Source organism: Balaenoptera ricei, chromosome 13 (genome assembly GCF_028023285.1).
Source record: "Balaenoptera ricei isolate mBalRic1 chromosome 13, mBalRic1.hap2, whole genome shotgun sequence".
Taxonomy (NCBI): Eukaryota; Metazoa; Chordata; class Mammalia; order Artiodactyla; family Balaenopteridae; genus Balaenoptera; species Balaenoptera ricei.
In genome coordinates this window covers 12,869,450-12,891,827 of record NC_082651.1, presented here as the reverse complement: position 1 = coordinate 12,891,827, position 22,378 = coordinate 12,869,450, and the positions used below count along the sequence as shown (strand labels likewise).

The following is a 22,378-nucleotide window of genomic DNA, read 5'->3' as shown; positions in this document are numbered from 1 at the left end:
ATATATTTATTTACGTATTTATTTATTTATTTGGCTGCGCCAGGTCTTAGTTGCTTTATGCGGGATCTTTAGTTGCAGCATGTGGGCTCTAGTTCCCTGACAACCTGGGCCCCCTGCACTGGGTGCGTGGAGGCTTAACCACTGGACCACAAGGGAAGTCCCCCCTTGCGTTTGGTTTAGATTGACTCAAATGATTATTCAGCCAAAACTGACAGCCCTGCTACATGAGGAACAAATTGTAAACATATATGTTAGAATTTAATAACATAATCAAAATAAAACCCAGAGTTAAAACTGACATATTTATTAGACACGTAATTTTGATGGTGCTAAGTGGAAGTCTGACATTATTGCAAAGCAGATCACATAAATATACAGCCAGCTCCCTACTTTGTACTTAACTGAATTCCTAAGACTGTATGCGGGTATATGGTACGTAGTAGCTGTAAGTTGTACCACAAGTTAACACATTAAAAGTGATTTATGTTTCTAAAGACCTAAAATGAAATTCCCCTTTTGTTTTCATAACTTTATTGCCATTTTTGAGGGTATATTTCTAATTATGTTTGTTAATTTGAGCTCATCAGTACACTCTGATCACACGTAGTGAGCATCTCATTGAAATGAAAGATCACACTACTTTCGGTTTACCTTATGATTTTGAGGTTTGTCCCCATTGTTCTAAAGAGCCTTGTTCTTAGGCTTCACTTTTTAATCAGAAGTAGTGGTACTTTCCTTTTAAAATTTTTTAATTAATTTTTTAAAACAAGGGCCAGGTACAGTAAAATATTCATAATGTTCAGTGATGGAATGCTGTTGAAACTGACAAAACATTCATTTTTTTCAACTGATGTACAAAAGTCCACATCTTACCTGCAGGCCAATTCAGAAGAGTTACTTTTTAATGTTTCTAAAGGTGGTTTAAAATAATTTTGTACGGCCTTCCCTGGTGGCGCAGTGGATAAGAATCTGCCTGCCAATGCAGGGGACACAGGTTTGATCCCTGGTCTGGGAAGATCCCACATGCCGTGGAGCAACTAAGCCCATGCGCCACAACTACTGAGCCTGCGCTCTAGAGCCCGTGAGCTGCAACTGCTGAAGCCCGTGTGCCACAACTACTGAAGCCCGTGTGCCACAACTACTGAAGCCCATGTGCCTAGGGCCTGTGCTGCGCAACAAGCGAAGCCACCGCAATGAGAAGCCCGTGCACTGCAATACAGAGTAGCCCCCGCTCGACGCAACTAGAGAAAGCCTGCACGCAGCAACAAAGACCCAATGCAGCCAAAAATAAATAAATAATTAATTAATTTTAAAAACACATTTTTTTGTACAATGGAATAAAATATTTAACTTTTTATTTCTCACATTTAGTTTTTTGTTTTTGTTTTCAAAGGATGGTAAACCTAAAGAGAAGCAGCAGCCTGTGAGAATGAGTCAGGGATTCATCAACCAACATACGGTGCAACGCCAGGGAAAACAAATTTGTAAATATTTTCTTGAAAGGAAATGTATTAAGGTATAAAAAATGTGTAAGCAAAAATATACTAAAATGTAAGATATAGCAAAAATGTACTAAAACCAACTCCTCTTTCCATTAGACACTCCAAAAGCATACCTGTACAATTCTAGAACCGTTTCCTTCTGGGAAAGTTTCAATTAGAAAATTTTACTGAAATATTCTTTTATGTTTAGGAAAGTCGATAATTTTTTTAAAATGCTTTGTGTTAAAAATATTAAGGACTTGACAGATTTTTAAGCAGATATAGATATGTGATGTGGTTATGATAGCTCGTTAAGAATTAGACTGTACTGCTTCTAAGACTTTGTTTTCTTCTAGAATCATTAAGTTAAGTAGGAATTGTAATGACTTAACTATGAGGAATAATGGTTTTTCCTTGTTCCTTCTTTTGGCACAGGGAGACCAGTGTAAATTTGATCATGCTGCAGAGATAGAGAAGAAAAAGGAAATGTGTAAGTTTTATGTACAAGGATATTGTACCAGAGGTGAAAACTGTCTATATTTGCATAATATCCTTTATCACAGGTACAGTAACTTTACTTTTCATAAACATTTACATGAATGTAAAATTTTGAGTGAAACCAGTGTTTTAGCCATGGCAAAATTACATTATCCAAGCTCAACTCAGTATTGAAGTGATTAAATTGTACAGAGATTTTTTTTTTTTTCCCCCCAAGCAGGAGTCTTTAGAAATTCTCTCAAATGCACATCCTCTCAACCTGGGTAGTGTAACAGGTTCGTGAGATCTATTCAGGTCCCAGAAAAACTTTCTCTGAATTTCTGCTGTGACATCCACTAATTGAATCTATATTCATGTAATTTACTTCATAAAAGAGGCAGGAATTGCACAGTTTGGGAGTACTCGTTTTCTGCACATTCTGTACTGTATAGAGGTTAATTGTCCCTTAATTTGAAGAATAACCCTAACTCTTCAGTGTAAATGGTCTAGACATGTTGTAAAAATACGAACATAAACATTTTAGGGTAATTGGATATTTGATCAACACAAAAGTTGTTTTCCTTCAGTCATTCAATACAAGAAATCGCAAATTCTAACTTGAGAAATTTTTCCTAGAAAACAATTTCGAAGCTGTATAAATTGATCCTATTTTATACAAGCCTAATATATGAAGGATCCAGATTTGTAAGACATATCATTGTCATTGACTTTAATCCCCCCACTGCAAAAGAATGCTTTAAAAATAATCCCATTTCTCAAAGTATTTAAAATACACATCCCTCTCTTATATCAGTGAAATATACCTGTAGTTTATTTTAAGAATGGATATGAAGGAAAAAAGTGTCCTGTGATAGCCAATAAACTTCATAATCATCCTAAAATTAGATTTTTCTTATAACCCAGTTAATAATTTACTGTTTCATATTTTAAATAGAGAATTTGTTTCTACTAGTAGAAAAGAACTTTACGTAGGAAAAATAAAGTTACTAAATTAATAACAAATTATTTTAGTTGGATTACAGTTGTTCTTTTCCTTAACATTTGGGTTAACATGAGTATCCTTGCAAGTTTTACCATACAGGAGCAAAATGTTATCAGGGAGAATATTGCAAGTTTTCACATGATCCACTGACTGCTGAAACACAAGAACTGTTGGCTAAAGTAAGTACAATTTTAATATTTGTTTTTCTTTTTTAAAGAATACATTTGAACTAAGGGTGGAATTTGAAAAGACACTCACAGTTCCTTAAGGAGAGTGCCTCATAGGGTAGCATATGGGTTATATTAGGACTGATAATCTAAGGATTTACTTCAGTTTAGAAAATTCATTTGTATATTTTTCCTTATAGCTTAAAGGAAAATTTATACTTACTGCTGGTGTAAATTGGAATGTTCTTAAAACCTTCAGTGTAGTTAGCAACCTTAGTGGCTAAGTTAACCAAAGGAAAACAAAGCAAATAGGAGAAATAGTACTCCTGTTATACTCTTAGAAGGAAAGTTAAGGATCATTGGTTGATAAATATTTTAGGGTTACATCAAAACATACTTAAGTAGTTATTTCAAAGTTTTCTTCAAATATTCTTTCAGATGTAAGAAAAGATAATTGAAAAATAATAGTCGTTTATGTTCTTTCGTTTCCCATGTGTTAGTTGGAGCTAGTCTCTTCAAAATTAAACTGAAATATAAGTGAAAATAAAAGATTCTTTTAAAACCAAACCATTCCTTCTTGCGGCAGAAGTTCCCTTGACTATATGCAAATATTTGAAAGTCAAAGGTCCTTGTTTCTGGATATTTTTAATTGTGAAATATGAAGTGTTACCCTGGAATTAGAAATTATACCAAATATTTGGTTGTTTATTAGCATGAATGTATGTGGAAAAAATGATAAATATAAAAGTCATTTTCCAGTTCCCCTTATAGTAAATATTATTAGATGATTACTAGGATGAATATTATTGGAATCTTTAGAAAATTACAAGAGTATGATGATGTACCTGAATTTAATGCATACAAATGATTGTGTGATTTTTTTTCCCCCATATTAGGTTTTGAATCCTGAAAAGAAGTCATCATGAAAATAAGAGACATAAAAAGGTAAAATTAATGATTTAACCTTTTTTCCCCCTCTGAAATGTCTCTAGAAATTGGCATGGGGACATAGGCCTTTTTACATTTCTCAAATAGAAGTCTTTTACTCTCCTACCCCACTAAAAACTTATAAAGTATTTGATACATATAAATAGATACATATGTGGACCTCCATGGACCTGCTTCCCTTTCTGGATTTGTCACTGTCTTTTTGTATTTTTATTCTTCTGTTTTGTTTCTTTGTAAATTTACCAAATCTGTATGATTCACCAAATATTATATTTAGTTTTGCTTGGGTTTGGATATTAAACAGTATCATATTCTATACTTACTGGTGACTTGCTATTTTCACTCAGCATTATGCCTGTAAGATTCATTCATGTATATGCATGCAGCTGTCATTCATTTTTACTCTTGTATAGCATTTATTCTATGAATATGTTACAAATTATTTAGTCATTCTACTATTGACGGACATTGAGGTTATTTTCAATTTTTAAAATATAAACTGTTACTATAAATAACTGTTTTACATGTCTTCTGATGAAAATGTGTGTGAGTTGTCCTGAGTGTACCAAGGAATAGAATTGTTGTATCATCTTAAAACTTAAGATAATACCAATCTTTACTGAAGTACTTATAACAGTTTTTATTGCCATCAACTGTGTAAAAGAATTTCTGTTGCTCCCCACTCACTAATGCTTTATATTGTCGTGACTTTAAATGTTTTGGCCAATTTGGTGGGTGTAAAAATGGTGCCGCATAGCTTTATTTTCATAAAGTTCAGCATTTTTTCTTATACTTACTGGCTTTTGAGCTTCATCTCCGGTGAAGTGCCATTAATGTCTTTTGCCTATGTTTCTATTGGGCTGATTGTCCTTTATAAATTGATTTTTATATATAAATTGTTTGTGACGTATGTGTGACAAGTCTTCTCCCATTTTGTGGGCTGTCTTTTCACTTTTTTAAAGGCGTTTCAGTGAGCAGAATTATTTGTTTTGGCAATCTTTTTCTTTATGGTAGGTTTTGTGTTTTGTGTCTTGCTTAAGAAATCCTTCCCTATCATGAGGCTGTAAAGTACTTAAATTTTTTTTAGGTTTTTGTAGTTTTGCTTTTTACATTTATATTTTAATCCTTTGGAAATTCTATCAGTTAACAGTTGTCACAATAATGGTGTTTAAAACCAGCCACAAGACTCTCAGTAGCATATAAAAATAAACATTTCTTTTTCCATGCATCTGCAGATTGGCTGGGAATAGGCTGATACAGGCTGCCTCTGGCTGGGTTGGTTGTGCTTCATAAAGCAGAACCACTGGGATGATTCTGCTCTACATTTGTCTCACTCTCCTCCTGGGACCAAGGGGCTAGCTGGGGCATGTTTTTCTCATGGCATTGGCAGAAGGACAAGAGGGCAAGGTCCTGTTTGTATCACATCACGTTTACTTACAACCCATTGACCAAAGTAAGTCACATAGCCAAGCCCAAAGTCAGGGAGTAGGAAAGTATACTCTATTTTCTGTACTTTCCATGTGGGAGGAATTGCTAAATTACATGAAAATTTTTCTGAAGGGACCTTGAGGGAATTATGCTAAGCAGAATAAGTCAGAGAAAGACAAATACCGTTATGATTTCACTTATGTCTAAAAAACAAAACAAATGGACAAATAAAACCAAACCAAAATCATAGATACAGAGAACAGAGAGTGGTGGTTACCAGAGGGGATGGGGATTGGGCAGTGGGTGAAACAGGTGAAGAAAGGGGTCAAGAGGTACAGACTTCCAGCAATAAAATAAATAGGTCATGGGGCTGTAGTGTACGGCATGGTGACTATAGCCAGTAATGTTGTAGAGCATACTTGAAAGTTGCTGAGAGAGTAAATCCTAAAAGTTAAGTATGTATGGTGTTAGGTGGTAACTAGTCTTATTGTAACAGTCATTTCTCAATCTATACAAATACTGAGTTATGTTGTACACCTAAAGCCAATGTAATGTTATATGTCAATAATACCTCAATAAAACAAATTTTTAATGACACGAAAAAGAGGGCAGCTGTGGGTATAGGGAAAAGGGAAGAATTAAGACTAATTGATTTTTTTTTTTTTTTTTAAACAGTGTGCTATAGGGACTTGATTTTCTTTTTTTTCCCCATACGGATAACCAATCTCCCAGAACCATTCAACTGAAAAGACTGCCCTTTCCCCACTGATTTGTAATGCCCCCTCTGGTATATATCGAGTTTCCTTCAAACAGAGGTCTATTTCTGGGGTCTCTGTTCTGTTCCTTTTGTCTTTCGCTCTAGTACTCTGCTGCCTTAATTACTGGAGCTTTGTTGGATTTTGATATAGTTTGATAATTTTTCTAATGTTGTTCTTCAGGAGCACCTTGACTATTTTGGACCCTTTTACTTTGTTAGTTTTTTTAAAAACAGCTTTATTGAGGTATGATTTATATATCACTTGTTTTAAGTGTATAATTCAATCTTATCTGGTAAATTTACAGAGTTGCATAGCATCACAAAATCTAGTTTTAGAAGGTTTTTGACACCCCCAAAAGATTCCTTTTACCTATTTGCGGTCACTTCCCAATCCCACTGATGAATTTTCTAGATTTGCCTTTTCTGGGTATTTCATATAAATTTCAACATGTGGTCTTTTTTTGTTTTTGGTTTTGTTTTGTTTTTTTTATTTTTGGCTGAGTTGGGTCTTCTTTGCTGCGCGTGGGCTCTCTATAGTTGCGGTGCGCAGGCTTCTTGTTGCAGTGGCTTCTCTTGTTGCGGAGCATGGTCTCTAGGTGTGTGGGCTTCAGTAGTTGTGGCACACAAGCTCAGTAGTTGTGGCTTATGGGCTTAGTTGCTCTGCGGCACGTGGGATCTTCCCGGACCAGGGCTCAAACCCGTGTCCCCTGCCTTGGCAGGTGGATTCTCAACCACTGCGCCACCAGGGAAGCCCCAGCATGTGGTCTTTTGCTTCTGGCTCTTTTCATATAGTATAATGGTTTTGAGATTCATCAGTGCTTTAGCATATATCAGTGATTTTTTAAAAAAATAATTGCTCCATTATTCCATTGTATGGATATACCACTTTTTTTAATCCTTTCACCAATTGATAGATATTTGTGTTATTTCCAATTTTTAGTTATTATGAATAATTCTGCTGTGAGCATTTGTGTGTGAATCTTTGTGTTGTGGACATACTTTTTTTTGGAAAATGAGAATTCTAATACATTGTCAAAATATGCCTTGGGGATATCACAGAAAATCAATGTTACGAAGCTACCAAATGCATAAATGAATATTCTCTTGAGGAACTTCTCATCTAAGGACTTTTTTCCCTTTTGGTGGTACAATTAGGAACAAGTGGGTTTTGTGGAACTTTTTGGTGCTGGTGGGGTGGCTGTCAATTCAGGGTAGATTTGGACCTGTGTTAATTTGAAGTACTTTTTCATTTCCTCAAGCAGGGATGACTTATTTCTAGGTCATGGGATCAAGAGGTGACTACTTGAGATCACAGAAAACCTTAGGTTGCATCAAGGAAGTATTGGTAGGAGGAAGAATCAGGATGAGCTTATTATTAGCTGTGCGGACATACATTTTTATTTATCTTGAGTAGGTTACTACTTTAGTGGAATTTCTGGGTCTGACAGTAAATACATGTTTAACTTTTTAAGAACTGCCACATTGTTTTACAAAGTGGATGCATCATTTTACATTCCAGACAGCAATGTAGGAGGATTTAGTTTCTTCACATCCTCACCAATGCTTGTTATTGTCAGCTGTTTTGATTATAGCTTTTCTGTTAGGGGTGAGCTGGAATCTCATTGTAGTTGTAATCTGCATTTTTCTAATGACTAATGGTGTTGAGCATCTTTTCATGTGCTGTTAGTGGATTCAGATCTTTGCCCATTTTTTAATTGGGTTGTAAGCTTATAATTGAGTTGTAAGAGTTCTTTATATATGTTGGATACAAATCCTTTATCAGATGTATAATTTGCAAATATTTTGCCTCAATCTGTGGCTTTGTCTTTTTGTCCCAATTTGTGCTTGCCTTTTAAAAAGTGTCTATTGAAGCATGAACGTTTTCATTTTGTTGTAGTACACTGTATCAGTTTTTTTTGTCATGGATCATGCTTTTGGTGTTTCATCTAAAAATTCTTTGTCTAATCCAAGGTCACAAGATTCACTTTTATGTTTTCTTCTAAATTTTTTTTAATAGTTTTAGCTCTTATATTTATGTCTGTGATTCATTTTGAGTTAATTTTTGGGAATGGTGTGAGTTAGGATCCAAATTTTTGTTTTGCATATAGATATCCAATTGTTCCAGCAAGCATTTTAAAAAACTACCCTTTTCCCACTGAGTTGCCTTGGCACCTTTGTCAAAAATCAGTTGAACTAAATGTAAGGATTTATTTCTGGGCTCTCAGTTGTGTTCTCTTTTTTTTTTTTTTTTTAATAATTTTTTTTAAAATTTATTTTTATTTATTTATGGCTGTGTTGGGTCTTCGTTTCTGTGCGAGGGCTTTCTCTAGTTGTGGCAAGCAGGGGCCACTCTTCATCGCAGTGCGCGGGCCTCTCACTATTGTGGTCTCTCTTGTTGCGGAGCACAGGCTCCAGATGCGCAGGCTCAGTAGTTGTGGCTCATGGGCCTAGTTGCTCCACGGCATGTGGGATCTTCCCAGACCAGGGCTCGAACCTGTGTCCCCTGCATTGGCAGGCAGATACTCAACCACTGCGCCACCAGGGAAGCCCTCCCCTACAATTTTAAATAAAAGTAGTGATAGTGCACTTTTGTCCTAGATGTTAAAGGGACTGCTGTTAATACTTCCTCAATTGACTGCAATCTTTGCTGTGATTTTCTGGTAGATGCTCTTTATCAGATTAAGGAAATTCTCTTCAAATTGTAGTTTGATAAAAGTTTTAGAGATTTTTGTTTCTTTGTTTTATAATCGTGAATAGATGTAGATGTTGGATTTTCTGGAATTCTTTTGAGATGAGCACGAGTTTTTCTATTCTGTGACGAATTATATCTATGGATTTAGAAATGTTAAGCTACCCTTGCATTCCTGAGATAAACAAAATTTTCTAATTTAAATTAAAAATTTTTGAATGTTTTGGCATAATCATGATATTCTCTTCTTAATATCTGTAGCATCTGATATTATAGCTACCTTTTTATTCCTTATATTGATTATTTGTGCCTTTTATTCTTTTTTTTAATAAATTTATTTATTTTATTTATTTACTTTTGGCTACCTTTGTTTCTTTGTTGCTGTGCGCGGGCTTTCTCTAGTTGTGGCAAGCGGGGGCCACTCTATGTTGCAGTGCGCGGGCTTCTTATTGCAGTGGCTTCTCTTGTTGCGGAGCATGGGCTCTAGGCACGAGGGCTTCAGTAGTTGTGGCACACGGGCTCAGTAGCTGTGGCTCGCAGGCTCTAGAGTGCAGGTTCAGCAGTTGTGGCACACAGGCTTAGTTGCTCCGCAGCATGTGGGATCTTCCTGAACCAGGGCTCAAACCCGTGTCCCCTGCATTGGCAGGCGGATTCTTAACCACTGCACCACCAGGGAAGCCCCTTTTATTCTTCTTGATCAACTTCTCTGGAGGTTTAACAGTTCTGTTATCCTTTATAAAGAACCAACTTTGCTTTTGTTAATTCTGTTTTATATTAATCTTCCATTTCATTAATTTCTGTTCTTTATTATAGCATTGATTTTACATTCTTCGAGCTTATTTTGCCCAAAAATTGATTGTTTCCTTTTCTAATACATACATCTAAACCTATAAATTTCTCTCAATGTACTATTTGATTTATATCTTAGAAGTTTGTTTCATTAAATATTTTTTATCAAGGTAGTATATTTAGATAGTTTTGAAAGTCATGTAGTTTTACAAGGATTATCATGGAAAAAATAGCAAAATGGTAGTCTTTCATTTCATGATTATTTCTGTAGATGCTGAAAAGACTTCCTCCAAAATTCAATGCTTGTTTCTTATTTGAAAATAAATACTTGAGAAGATAGGACTGGATGGATGCTTTTTTTTTCTAAATTGTGGTAAAATACACATAACATATTTACCATCATAACCATTTTTAAGTGTACGATTCACTGGTATTTGAGTACAGGCATATTGTTGTGTAACCATCGCCACCATGCATCTTGCAAAACTGAAACTTCATACCCATTGAAGAAGAACTCCCCATTTCACCCTTCCCCAGGTCCTTGGCAACCACCATTTTACTTTCTGTCTTTATGATTTTTGACTACTCAAGGTACCTCTTGTAAGTGGAATCATACAGTATTTATCTTTTCGTGACTGACTTATTTCACTTAATGTGTATCTTCAAGGTTCATCCATGTTGTAGCATATTTCAGAATTCCAATCCTTTTTTAAGGCTGAATAATATTCCATTGTATTGGGACTTCCCTGGCGATCCCATGGTTAAGACTCTGCACTCCCAACGCAGGGGGTGCGGGTTCGATTCCTGGTCGGGGAACTGAGATCCCACATGCTGCATGGCGCAGCCAAAAAATTAAAAAAAAAAAAAATTCCATTGTATGTATCTACCACATTTTGCTTAACCACCCATCTGTCAATGGTTACTTGGGTTGCTTCCATTTTTTAACTATTGTGAATAATGCTGCTGTGACCATGGATGTGCAGATATCTTTTTGAAACCTTGCTTTCAATTCTGAGTATATACCCAGAAGCGAAATTGCTGGATCCGTTAGAATAGAATAGAATAGAATGTGATAATTCTATTTTGAATTTTTTGAGGAACCGCCATACTGTTTCCCAAGAGACTGTACCATTTTTACATTTCCACCAACAGTACACAGGGTTCCAATTTCTCCCATTCTCATCAACACTTGTTATTTTCAGTTGTTTTGATAGTAGCCTACCTTAATGGGTATAAAAGGTGATTATCTCATTGTAGTTTTGATTTGCATTTCCCTAATTAGTGATGTTGAACACCTTTTCATGAATATTCTTTTACATGAAAGAATAACTCAGGGACAGGGACTTCCCTGGTGGTACAGTGGTTAGGAATCCACCTGCCAGTGCAGAGGACACGGGTTTGATCCCTGGTCTGGGAAGATCCCACATGCCGTGGAGCAACTAAGCCCGTGCGCCACAACTACTGAGCCTGTGCTCTAGAGCCCACGAGCCACAACTACTGAGCCCTCACACCTGGAGCCTGTGCTCTGCAACAAGAGAAACCACTGGAATGAGAAGCCTGCACACCACAGTGAAGAGTGGCCCCCGCTCAACAGAACTAGAGAAAGCCCGCGTGCAGCAACGAAGACCCAACACAACCAAAAAAAGAAAAAAGAAAAAAAAAAAAACTGAGGGGCAAACTGGTTTTTTCAGATGTGGATGTTTGGCAGGTAGATTTTCACAAATGAATGGAGTGACCCTGTCTTTTCAAGAAAAACAACTGAAAGTATATGTTATTGATGATAAAGTTCTGGCTTTTGAGCAAAAATGACAGTTTAGCAACATTTGATCTGTCTCTGTGAGCTTGAAAGCTTTCCTGTACTTAAAGACTTTTTGGTAAGATTGATTGGTGATGATATTAAAGAATGTGATTCTTAAAATGGTATAGAATGAAGCATTCGAAAGATCTGCGTAAATTAGTAAGGTAATATTTTCCAAATAAATAATGCATGATATTATAAAATATGCTTGTGTAAAATATACATCCAACCTACAATGTATATTAATAGATTTTAATGTAACAGTACAGAAAATTTCTTGATGTGGTTTCAGATTCCACATTGCAGCCAGAGATTTGTTTGCGTTTGCTTTTAATATTCATTTGCCCATCATTTTATTTTTAGCTTTTCTGAGTCAGTTTTAGGTTTGTTTCTTTAATAGTGCATATAGTTGGGTTTTGCTCTGTGAGCCAAACCAGAAATCCATTTTTTTCTTTTGGTAAGTGAATTAATCCGTTCACATTTATTGAAATGACGGAATGTTTGATTTATAGTTACTATGTATATTATGTATATTATGTTATCTCTGTGATGGTTTTTCTTTTTTTTGCTCTTTGTTTTACTTTCTTCATCTAATTTTTATTCTTTTTCTTTTTCCACTTTTGTCCAATTACCCTTGTTAAGTTTCCATTCAAATCTGGTCTGTATTATAGTCTTCATTTTTGATGTGATTACTATTTCTTCTGTCATTTCTGGGGTCAGTCAACTCTTGTTTCATTACTTTTTTTTTTTTTTAATCTTTATTGGAGTATAATTGCTTTACAATGGTGTGTTAGTTTCTGCTTTATAACAAAGTGAATCAGCTATACATATACATATATCCCCATATCTCCTCCCTCTTGTGTCTCCCTCCCATCCTCCCTATCGTGCCCCTCTAGGTGGTCACAAAGCACGGAACAGATCTCCCTGTGCCATGCAGCTGCTTCACACTAGCTAGCTATTTTACATTTGGTAGTGTATATATGTCCATGCCAGTCTCTCACTTCGTCCCAGCTTACCCTTCCCCCTCCCCATGTTCTCAAGTCCATTCTCTATGTATGTCTGTGTCTTTATTCCTGTCCTGCCCCTAGGTTCTTCAGAACCTTTTTTTTTTTTTTTTTTTTTTTTTATATTCCATATATATGTGTTAGCGTACGGTATTTGTTTTTCTCTTTCTGACTTCCACAGACCCTAGGTCCATCCACCTCACTACAAATAACTCAATTTCGTTCTTTTTTTATGGCTACTTCCATTTTTTTTGTTCAGTTTTGGACTTAGTTTTTGAATTTCAATTCAAGTTGTTGTTGTTTTTTTTTCATATACCTAAATTGGGATATTTAATTCAGTTTGGATTTTTGTGTTAGTTTTCTTCTGTGCATGTTTTTTTTGGTGGAGTCGGTAGCTAAGTTGGTAATTTTTACCAGCTCATGTGTTTTTGTTTTCTCTTTTCTTCTGTAGCTTTGTATGGATGAAGAGTGCTTGTGTCTGCCTGTTCAAGACTATTCAAGACTTGATTTGGAGTGGTTTACAAGATTCCTCATTTAAAGCGCCCTCTTGTGTCATTACAGTAATGTGCAACTCTTCAGTGGGTGGCGCCGAGGGACAGAATGTAGTGTCTAAGTGAAGGGTTGGTCTTCACCAAGATGGTTCCAGCCATTGAAACATATGTGAAACATATGGGAGGAGCATATGTGACAGAGATGCTGGCTGGTGGGTAAATGTTGTGGTAGTAGATTGCAGAAGTCTCTTCTGATTGATTGCGTTTTCTCAATAAAATAGGAGAAAGGTTAGGCTGAGTGAGGATGGAAGAGAGAAAACTACTAGGTTCCACTAGGAAGACATTGGGATAATAGACAATGAATATACAGCTAGATCTTTTCATGTCATTAAATACATTCACAACATATTTTTATTGTTTGCTCACAGTTCTGTTTTATGGCTTAAATTATGGTTCTGTGATTTTTTAAAACCAGTTTCCTATTGTTGAACAAAAAAGTTGTTTCTGATTTCTTACTGTTATAAGTAAAATGGAACAGTGTCTCTTGCTATACCATTCCTAAACCTGGAGTTCTTAAGTTTTGTTTTTTTTTTTTAATTTTATTTATTTATGGCTGTGTTGGGTCTTCGTTTCCGTGCGAGGGCCCTCTCCAGCCGTGGCAAGCGGGAGCCACTCTTCACCGCGGTGCGCGGGCCTCCCACCATCGCGGCCTCTCTTGTTGCGGAGCACAGGCTCCAGACGCGCAGGCTCAGCAATTGTGGCTCACGGGCCCAGTTGCCCCGCGGCACGCGGGATCCTCCCAGACCAGGGCTCGAACCCATGTCCCGTGCATTGGCAGGCAGACTCTCAACCACTGCGCCACCAGGGAAGCCTGAGTTCTTAAGTTTTTTGTTGTTAAAATATAAGAATGGTTATCTTTCTCATTGGTTCATAAACTATAGTCAGATTATACACTTGTAGAACATAAATTTTAGGAGTGTGGTGATATCTTTAATATAATATTCCAATACAAAATTTTCCAAGCATGAATAATAAGATTCTAAATATGTACTTTTATATAGTGGTACTGATTATTATTAGAAAAATGAAATTGAAACTATTATCATAATATTGTTTTATTGCTGGGAAAAATAATAGCATCACTAACTTGCTGTATACATTAGAGTCCACCAAAGTTAGTGATGCTTCTTAGCAAAGTCTTGTCTGAAAATATGAGTCAGAATTATTTTGGTTGTAACCTAATCCCACAAAAGCAAGAAAGGGAATTGCTTATACTCAAGCAAAGGTATATCAGACAAGACCTGGGAAAGGAAGAAACAACGATGGATCCTGGGCCCTTAGCATCAGGAGTGTATGAGCTGAGAGTGAGTCATCTCTCAGCGCCCATTGCAGTCTTCCACGTTCACTCCATGGCTGTGATAGGAAGGACGGAAAGGTAATGCACTAGAATCGTCCAGAGGAAGTCACAGGGGAGAGGGGCTGAGTTGATGCTTTGAGAGGGTTCATTACAAGAAGCTTCAATAATTTAATGAAATTGTGCAAGGGAGTGGTTATACTACCTGTAGAATTGATACTTCATGTCTTCTTTGAAGATCACATACAGTTTAAAGGAATTCAAGATCTTGTCATAGGGCACAATTGTAGAAGGTACATTTTATGGCCAACCTGTACGTAAGCTAACATTGGCTGACATAAAGTTTATGTATAAGAAAAAAGTAATTCTTATATTCCAAGAGGCAGTACCCATCTCACCTGTAAACTTAAAAGACCAAGCAGAGATTTGAGGGAGTGAGAATCAGAGAAGTTTAAATAGCTACAACTATCATTATTTTGAAGAGGCAAACATCGCTGTGTCAGTGAAATCTCTTAACTTGTGTTAAATCAAGTTGAGGGAGAGACGTTTTCCCTCAGATGTGCCCTGTGCACCTAAAGCAGCCATCAGGCTGTGGGTCTCTAGTCTGTGGGTTATTACGGCCCTTTCCAACTGGACTCCAGCCTCCAATTTCCACTTTCTTCTCTACAGTTCTCTGAAGAGAGCTTTTCCTTAGAGCAGATTTCCCAATGTCCTGCTTCAGTCATGCCTCCACTGTGTTGTACCTTGAATCAGGATCTGTTTGTCTGCCTGGTTGTAAGTGCTCTGAAGTCTGGCCATCTCGGCCGTACGAGGCTTTAGTGCCCATTGGCCTCTGCTCCTCTCTGCTCCCTTGGGTTTCCTCTTGTGAAGTAAATCTCACTGACCCTTGATGCAGCTCCAAGCAAGTATGAGTATAATAATACCATAGTTAAAAAAAAATCTGAACCAGAGGAAATATAAGCAAGAAAGTTGTAATGGGGAAAGCTGTACATGGATTTACGTGTCATCTGGTCGGCATGGTTCTCATGGCTGTATTAAATTTATCTCTGATCTTTTTTTTAAATTCTTTTGGCTGCACTGCGTGGCGTGCAAGATCTTAGTTCCCCGACCGCGGATTGAACCCATGCTCCCTGCAGTGGGGGCATGGAGTCTTAACCACTGGACCACCAGGGAAGCCCTATCTCTGATCTTTTTTGGAGCCAAAACAAAAAGGATGAAGTGGTTATCTATTTACCTCTCATTTTCAGAAAAGAGGGAGGGTGCAAAGCCTAACTCTTCTAATAATACTTTCATAAAAACGGTTCTTACATAGGTCTTCATTATGGAAATCACTGAGTAGAATGGAGAGAATTCTTATTTCTAAGATTCTTTGTGACAGGTTTCATATAACTTTTTTACGGTCAGTTACTGAAAGCCACGTGACAGCAAAACTCAATTTTTGTCATTTGGTAAGAGAATATAAGTCAAGTATGTAGTCTTCCAGTGTGTTAACTTGATCTAGTTGTAGACGTCAGGAATTCAGGCGCAGAGGTATTGAATGACCTGCTCCCTGTCTTAATAGGATTCCTGACTTCCAGCACAGGTACCTCAGTTCACTGACTAGTTTTAATAAACATAACCATTGAGAGGTTAAAAAAATATTGATGCCTGAGGCCCACTCCCAGAAATTGTGATTTTGGGGAGTTTGGGGGGAAGCCTGGGATGTGGACATGAGATTTTTCAGTAGTTCCCAGATGATTCTACATACGGCTGTTGAAAACCACTGGTCTCAACAACGAATGGAAGTGCCATTCTTCTTGCCAGTAATTGGTTTAAGCTTGAAATACGAATTCATGTCCTCTGGTGTGCTGGAAAAGCTAACATCTCTTGAGATGGACAGGAAGAGGTTAGACGTTGCCATGTCTAAATAGACTCCCAGAACTGATGCAGCTGTCTTAGGGACCTCAAGGGGAGCCAGCTAAGCAGCTGAAGATGACAGAGAAAAGAGATGGGAAGAAGCTGGGTCCGTGAGAACAGCTGAACCATGGAATTCACCACTCTTAGGAGATAGCCAACCTTCAGATCTCATGTTATGCCACATGAAATCATATATTCTCCTTACTCTTTAAACCATTTTGATTTGGGCTTTATGTTACTTGCAGCCAAAGGCAGGCTAATACATGTGAGCCAAGAATAAGCTACTTTTGTACATCCAAAGGCCATGGGTCCCCACTCACTGCCCTCTTCACCGGAGGCTGTATTCACCTTCTGGGCTCCTGCAGGCAGCACACAGTAAGAAACGAGTGTATTTATTTTTGTGGTCGACATCTCTGAAATTGGGATGTACTTTACAGTTGATAGAATATCACATTTTCATTGGCAGGTTATTTTTTCTTATTGGTACATTAAAAATGGTGGCTCTTATTAAGCTACTGACATTTAGATTTGGTTGAATGTAATTTTTAAATGAAATTATATATATAGGCAAAAATTTACTGTGAAATAAAATTTGTTATGGAATTTATTTTGGATTAATGAATTATGAAAACATAAAAAGGTTTTTAATGAAAACGAGTGATTCCCGGTATCCTCCCTTTTTCCCACCCCCTTTGTGGGAGGTAGAATTTTAAGACGGCTCCCAAGATTCCTCGTCCCCAGTGAACACGGCCTGTATAACCTGCTCCCTTTGAGTGTGAGCATTACTGTGAGTAGGATGGACTTCACTCCCATGGTTAACTTACATTATATGCCAAAGATGAAGTGGTTTTTACCTTTGGTGTAACTAAGATCTCAAATCAGTTGATTCTGAGTTAATCAAAAGGGAGATGATCCCAGGTGGACCCTAACTAATCAGATGAATCCTTAGAAGAGACTGGGCTCTTCCTGAAGTCGAAGATGAGAAGTGTCAGATTCCCCTACTAGCCTTGAAGTAAGCTGCCGTGTTTCGAGAGGGCCGTGTATCCAGAATGACAGGGAAGAAACGGGAGCTTCGGTCTAAAAACCACAAATTACTGAATCCTGCCAACAGCTTTAAGAACTTGGAAGAGGTGCTCCAGGCTTGTTTTGTATGTTCCTACCTCGGCCCTCGAATGGGCCATTTCTCTAAGGAGGCCAGATTCCTTTTAATTGAGAAGACAGTCCCCAACTTAAAATGGTTCCACTTAGTGATTTTCACACACGATGGTGTGAAAGCGTTATGCATTCAGTAGAAACCATGGTTGGGTTTTTGAGTTACGATCTTTTCCCTGGGCTAGTGGTATGTGGTGGGTCGCTCTCTCATGATGGTGGGCAGCCCTGCAATCATGAGAGTAAACAACCAAGAACTTAACGACCATTCTGTACCCAGACAACCTCCTGTTTTTCACTTTAAGTACAGTATTCAGTACATTACATGAGCTAGTCAACACTTGATTATAAATTAGGCTTTATGTTAGATGATTTTGCCCAACTAACTATAGGCTAATGTAAATGTTCTGAGACATTTCAGGTAAACTAGGCTAAGCTATGATGTTCAGTAGGTTAGGTGTATTAAATGCATTTTCAGCTTATGATATTTTCAACTTAGAGTGGGTTTATTGAGACGGAACCCCATCGTAAGTTGAGGAAAATCTGTAGTAGTTACAATCCAAGATCTGGATGCTGTATGTGCTTATTGCTTTTGAGTCTGGTCAGCAGAAGACAGGCCCTGAGAATGTCGTGTGAACTGTCATACAAATCAAAGACAATTTAGGGAGGAGTGGATTCGGCTTTTGAGGAGCTCCCCATCTCTTCTGCCTGGTCTGGGGACTATGGGTACTGGTTTTCAGTTGTCATTTTGGGGCTCTTGATTTTCAGGGTTGCTGTGGAGCTGGGGAGAGGAGAATGAGATTAGGGCAAGTCATTGTCACGAGGCATTTTACCCAGATGCAGCTGTTTTTCTTGAGTAAATTCTCTTTGAATTGTTGTAAGGCTTTAATTTCCAGAATTCTGAAAAAGTTGATTTTCACTGTTTTTGCCAGTGTTCTCTCATGCCTTTTATGGAGTAGTAGGTTTCAGAGATTCTTACTCTGTCATTCCAGAAGTGGTAACAACAGTTCACTTTTAAGTATTTGACTTTTTTTTTTTTCATGCCTGTACTTTAGAAATATTTATCTTTGATATGAAGACTGAATGTGTGCCATTTTCGTAGTCCTTTTATTTCAGAATCCCCCTTTCCTGCCTAGCGGTCCAGGAACTCATCTTCCTGGCAGGATGCTCTTCATTCCTGAGTATTTAGGGCCTTCGCTCCTGCTCCAAATGTTTAAACTGCCTTTTTCAGGGGTTCCACAGAAGTGGCTTTATTTACCGTTCACATAAGTCTTAAATAAATACGAGTTTTGTATCCCAGCTGTATCCTGCGCAAAAATATTTCCAATTTATTTGCCTGGATGTGTTGCTTGGCAGGTAAGTTTGTTACATAATAATATAAACTGGACTTTAATCTTGGACTTCCTGAACAGATTTGTGATTCAGCCCATATCTGCTGACACACGAGCTCTTTCAGCCTTCTGTGTGCCTGAGAACTGCAAGCCAACTTCAACTTCCTCGTGGAGCTGAGCTCAGTTAGGTGAACCCGGAATCAACAGAAATGCTCCTTATTTCAGCCAGAGGCACATAAAACAGTCATTTCAGTCCATGAAGAAGGAAAACCTGGTCCCGGTGAATTCCTGATTGTCTCGGGGGCTGAATGGCTGTCCTTGTGCAGCTGTGAAGGGTTCTGTGTTCTTCCCAGGCTGGGGAGGTGATGCGAGCCGCCCCTCAGGAAACAGAAGCCGCCCAGCCTCCCGCAAGACCGCCAGCAGCTCTGCAGGGCTGTGCTCTTGGGGATGCACCTTCCAGCTAGATCTGCACCAGAAAAAAGAAGGGGGAAAATGACCTTGACTTTTGAATGGGATGTGCAGGCCCCTTCAGCTGGGGGGCCAGAAGGCAAGAGGGGAAGGAGGAACAGATGGGGAGACACTGCTCCTGCCCTCAGCCTTTGTTCTGTCAAATTTCAGCAAGATACCGTGGCTGAGGTGCTGGAGCTGCATGAAGGACCATGGAACCGGCCTTCTGGGCCCACCCACGAATTAGCGAGGGTCTGTTCAGAACCGTCCAGGTCAAATTGCAGGAGTGGGAAATGGGGGTTCAGGCCAGCACTTGTGTCCATGGCCTCAGGCCCTCACTGGCCTTTCCTCTTTCCTCTGAGGCCTCACCCACATTTTCCCCGTGTCGGGGGCAGCTTTAGCGAACTTAAGGCAAGGGCATCCCTCGCCCTCCACCCTCCATTGGGCTCTGCAGCCCTCACACCCGTTAAATTGCCCTCCCTGATATTCTGGAACTGTTACAAGGGATGTGCAGTGTCTCTGTCTTGTTGAAGGCTGTATTCCCTGCAAGGATCAGGCACATAAAAGGCCCTCACTCACTAGTCATTAATCATTAAAATATTAATTTCCCCCAACCATAGGAAGAAGGGTGGCCCTTTACGTGAAAAGAATGAAAGTGATTTCTTAAAATGTTTAAGACTTGAAGTGGTAGAGGCCAAACCATGAAACAACGCCGATGGGGATGATGGGTCCTGCTCAAGTAGTTCCCCAGACAGGCAGAAAGGAAGGAGGGTGGCTGACAGCAGGGTTCCCCTGTGTGTCAGCCCGGCGCGCACACCTCCCTCTGTGTGACGTTCGCATGTGCGTGTGCACGGGTGAGGGGCCCTCCGGGCTTGGCATGGTTCCTTCTCATTTCCACACTTGAGCCTCTTAACTAGTACCAGTCGCCAGCTACCTAGCACGCGCCTCCCAGCTGGTCACCGCCTACCAGTGTGTGCGGATCTGGGGAGCAGAGGATCCCTGGTTGCTCACGTTGGAGGTTGGTGCCCATCAGTCAGAGACCACCCGGCACCCCCTTAGGGTCCACAAAGCAGGTTTATAACTTGCTGCATCAAGGCAGAGACTGCATTTCTGGGGACTGGGGGCAGCTCAACAGGAGGGAGTTAGGGAAAGATAAACACAGTTTTTGAGTCAGTCCTGGGATGGCCTTGGCGGGAGTGGGGCAGAATTTGTCAGGTACAGAGTTGCTGGAAGAGCCGGTGGTCTTGTCCCTGCTAGTGAGCAGGTGCTAGGAGTTTACACTTAAGAGTTTGCGACGCTCACGCTCTGAATGGGTGCAGTTTCTGGGTGGTGTGAGTCCCAGAGCAGCCTGTTCTGAAAAGCTGTGGCTTCTGTTTCAATTTTCGGTTTCCCCCTAAGGCTGGCTGGCAGCCGAGCAGTTTTTCGCTCTTATCAAAGTGTGGCAAGTAAGAGATGGAGGGATGCTGGGAAATGACCTTCCTGTCCAGCAGTGGGAGGGAGTTGCGTGCATGATGCCCGAGGACACGGCAGGGCGGTTTCTCAGATTCAGGGAAGGCCCTGACTCTGAAGGAACTTCTGCGGAATTCCTGTCTTTTTTTAATTTTTATAAATTTATTTATTTTATATATATTTTTTTAATTTTTGGCTGTGTTGGGTCTTTGTTGCTGTGTGTGGGCTTTCTCTATTTCCGGCAAGTGGGGGCTACTCTTTTTTTTGGGGGGGTGTATACTATTTTCTTAACATTTAAATTTCACCAAGAGTTCAAGCATATGCTAGCCATTTGTTCAGATTTTTGAAATGAAGACAAAACGGGCAAACAGCTTTGAGGGTGCGATGTGTTTAACACTGCACAATATATTCACCAACTAGACAATCGAAGGGGTGGGATAACTGTACACTTAGGAGCACCAAGTATAGGAACAAGCCCCAGAATTGGAGGAAAAACCCGCCATTCAGGACTGCACAGAGGTCCTTGGTTGCCGATAGAATCTCCCCTTGACTTCAGACTTGAGACAAACCGAGGGAGTCTGACAGTATACAAAAACCACTGCCTTCAGTAACAGGATGGACTGGCCAGAGCCAATTCAGATTGTGGGGGCCAGTCTGAAGCGAGCAGGGTTGGCTGGAGGCTGGAAATGCTGCAGCTGAAGTCCAGTCCAGCATCGGCAGATGAGAGCAGCCATGTTCTAAAAAATCGCTGATTTCTACACAAGTCGGGGCGGGGGTGGTGCTCTTCGTTGCGGTGCGCGGGCTTCTCATTGTGGTGGCTCCTCTTGTTGCGGAGCACGGGCTCTAGGCGCGCGGGCTTCAGTAGTTGTGGCGCACAGGCTCAGTAGTTGTGGCTTGTGGGCTCTAGAGCGCAGGCTCAGTTGTTGTGGCGCACAGGCTTAGTTGCTCTGCGGCATGTGGGATCTTCCCGGACCAGGCATCGAACCCGTGTCCCCTGCATTGGCAGGTGGATTCTCAACCACTGCGCCACCAGGAAGTCCCCTGTCCATTTCTTTTGACTCAATTTTTTTTTTATTTTGGCCGCGCCCCACCACATGGGAGATCTTAGTTCCCCCACCAGGGATGGAACCAGTGCTCTCTGCAGTGGAAGTGCAGAGTCCTGACCACTGGACCGGCAGGGAAGTCCCTCGACTCACTTTTGATCTAGCTTATAAACTGTGTTCCCCTTCTGTGTGTGTCAGAGGAAAAGGAAATGCAGGCCTTGCATTCCGGTTTTTAGGGCAGAACCTGACTTTATCTGGTACTTCACTTGCTCCACGATGTCCCCTGCTGTGAACGACAGCAGTTTCATTCACTGTAGACCATGGGGTAGGGGACTTCTGAGGCTGCACTGCGGTGGTGGGTGGAGGGGGGAGAGCCGCATCTCCTGCTGCTGCAGGAATCTTGCTGGAGAGGTGGTAAGGCTGCAGGAGACCCAGGGTAGGGGCTGTGGGGAGGGGAGGAGCGCTGCGAGAGGAAGCTTTTGATCCTGCAGACCCTGAGGGGAGAATAGTTTTGATTTCGTGTCCAGTCTTCTAGGCTCATAATCCAGGGTTGGGATTAAGAGTCCAAATTCCTTCCTTATCCCTGGACTCAGTGAACCTCTTTATGAAATATGCTGATTGAGCCCCTTGTTTCAGCTCTTAACTGCTGAAATAAGTAGAATTATGTCACTGCTGGT

The 22,378-nt window shown here is 39.7% G+C and overlaps 1 protein-coding gene across 2 annotated transcripts in view; it reads left to right on the top strand.

Moving 5' to 3' along the window:
* The window catches only part of ZC3H8 (zinc finger CCCH-type containing 8), a 28,560-nt gene extending 14,978 nt beyond the window's left edge, over positions 1 to 13,582 (top strand). For both annotated transcript variants that reach the window (XM_059942407.1, XM_059942406.1), the window contains 5 exons: positions 1,394 to 1,516; positions 1,917 to 2,030; positions 3,033 to 3,140; positions 4,025 to 4,073; positions 12,993 to 13,582. In XM_059942407.1, coding sequence (XP_059798390.1) covers positions 1,394 to 1,516; positions 1,917 to 2,030; positions 3,033 to 3,140; positions 4,025 to 4,054 — 375 coding nt within the window. In that variant the 3' untranslated portion in view covers positions 4,055 to 4,073; positions 12,993 to 13,582. The remainder of the gene's footprint in view (positions 1 to 1,393; positions 1,517 to 1,916; positions 2,031 to 3,032; positions 3,141 to 4,024; positions 4,074 to 12,992) is intronic.
* The last annotated feature ends 8,796 nt before the right edge of the window (positions 13,583 to 22,378 follow it).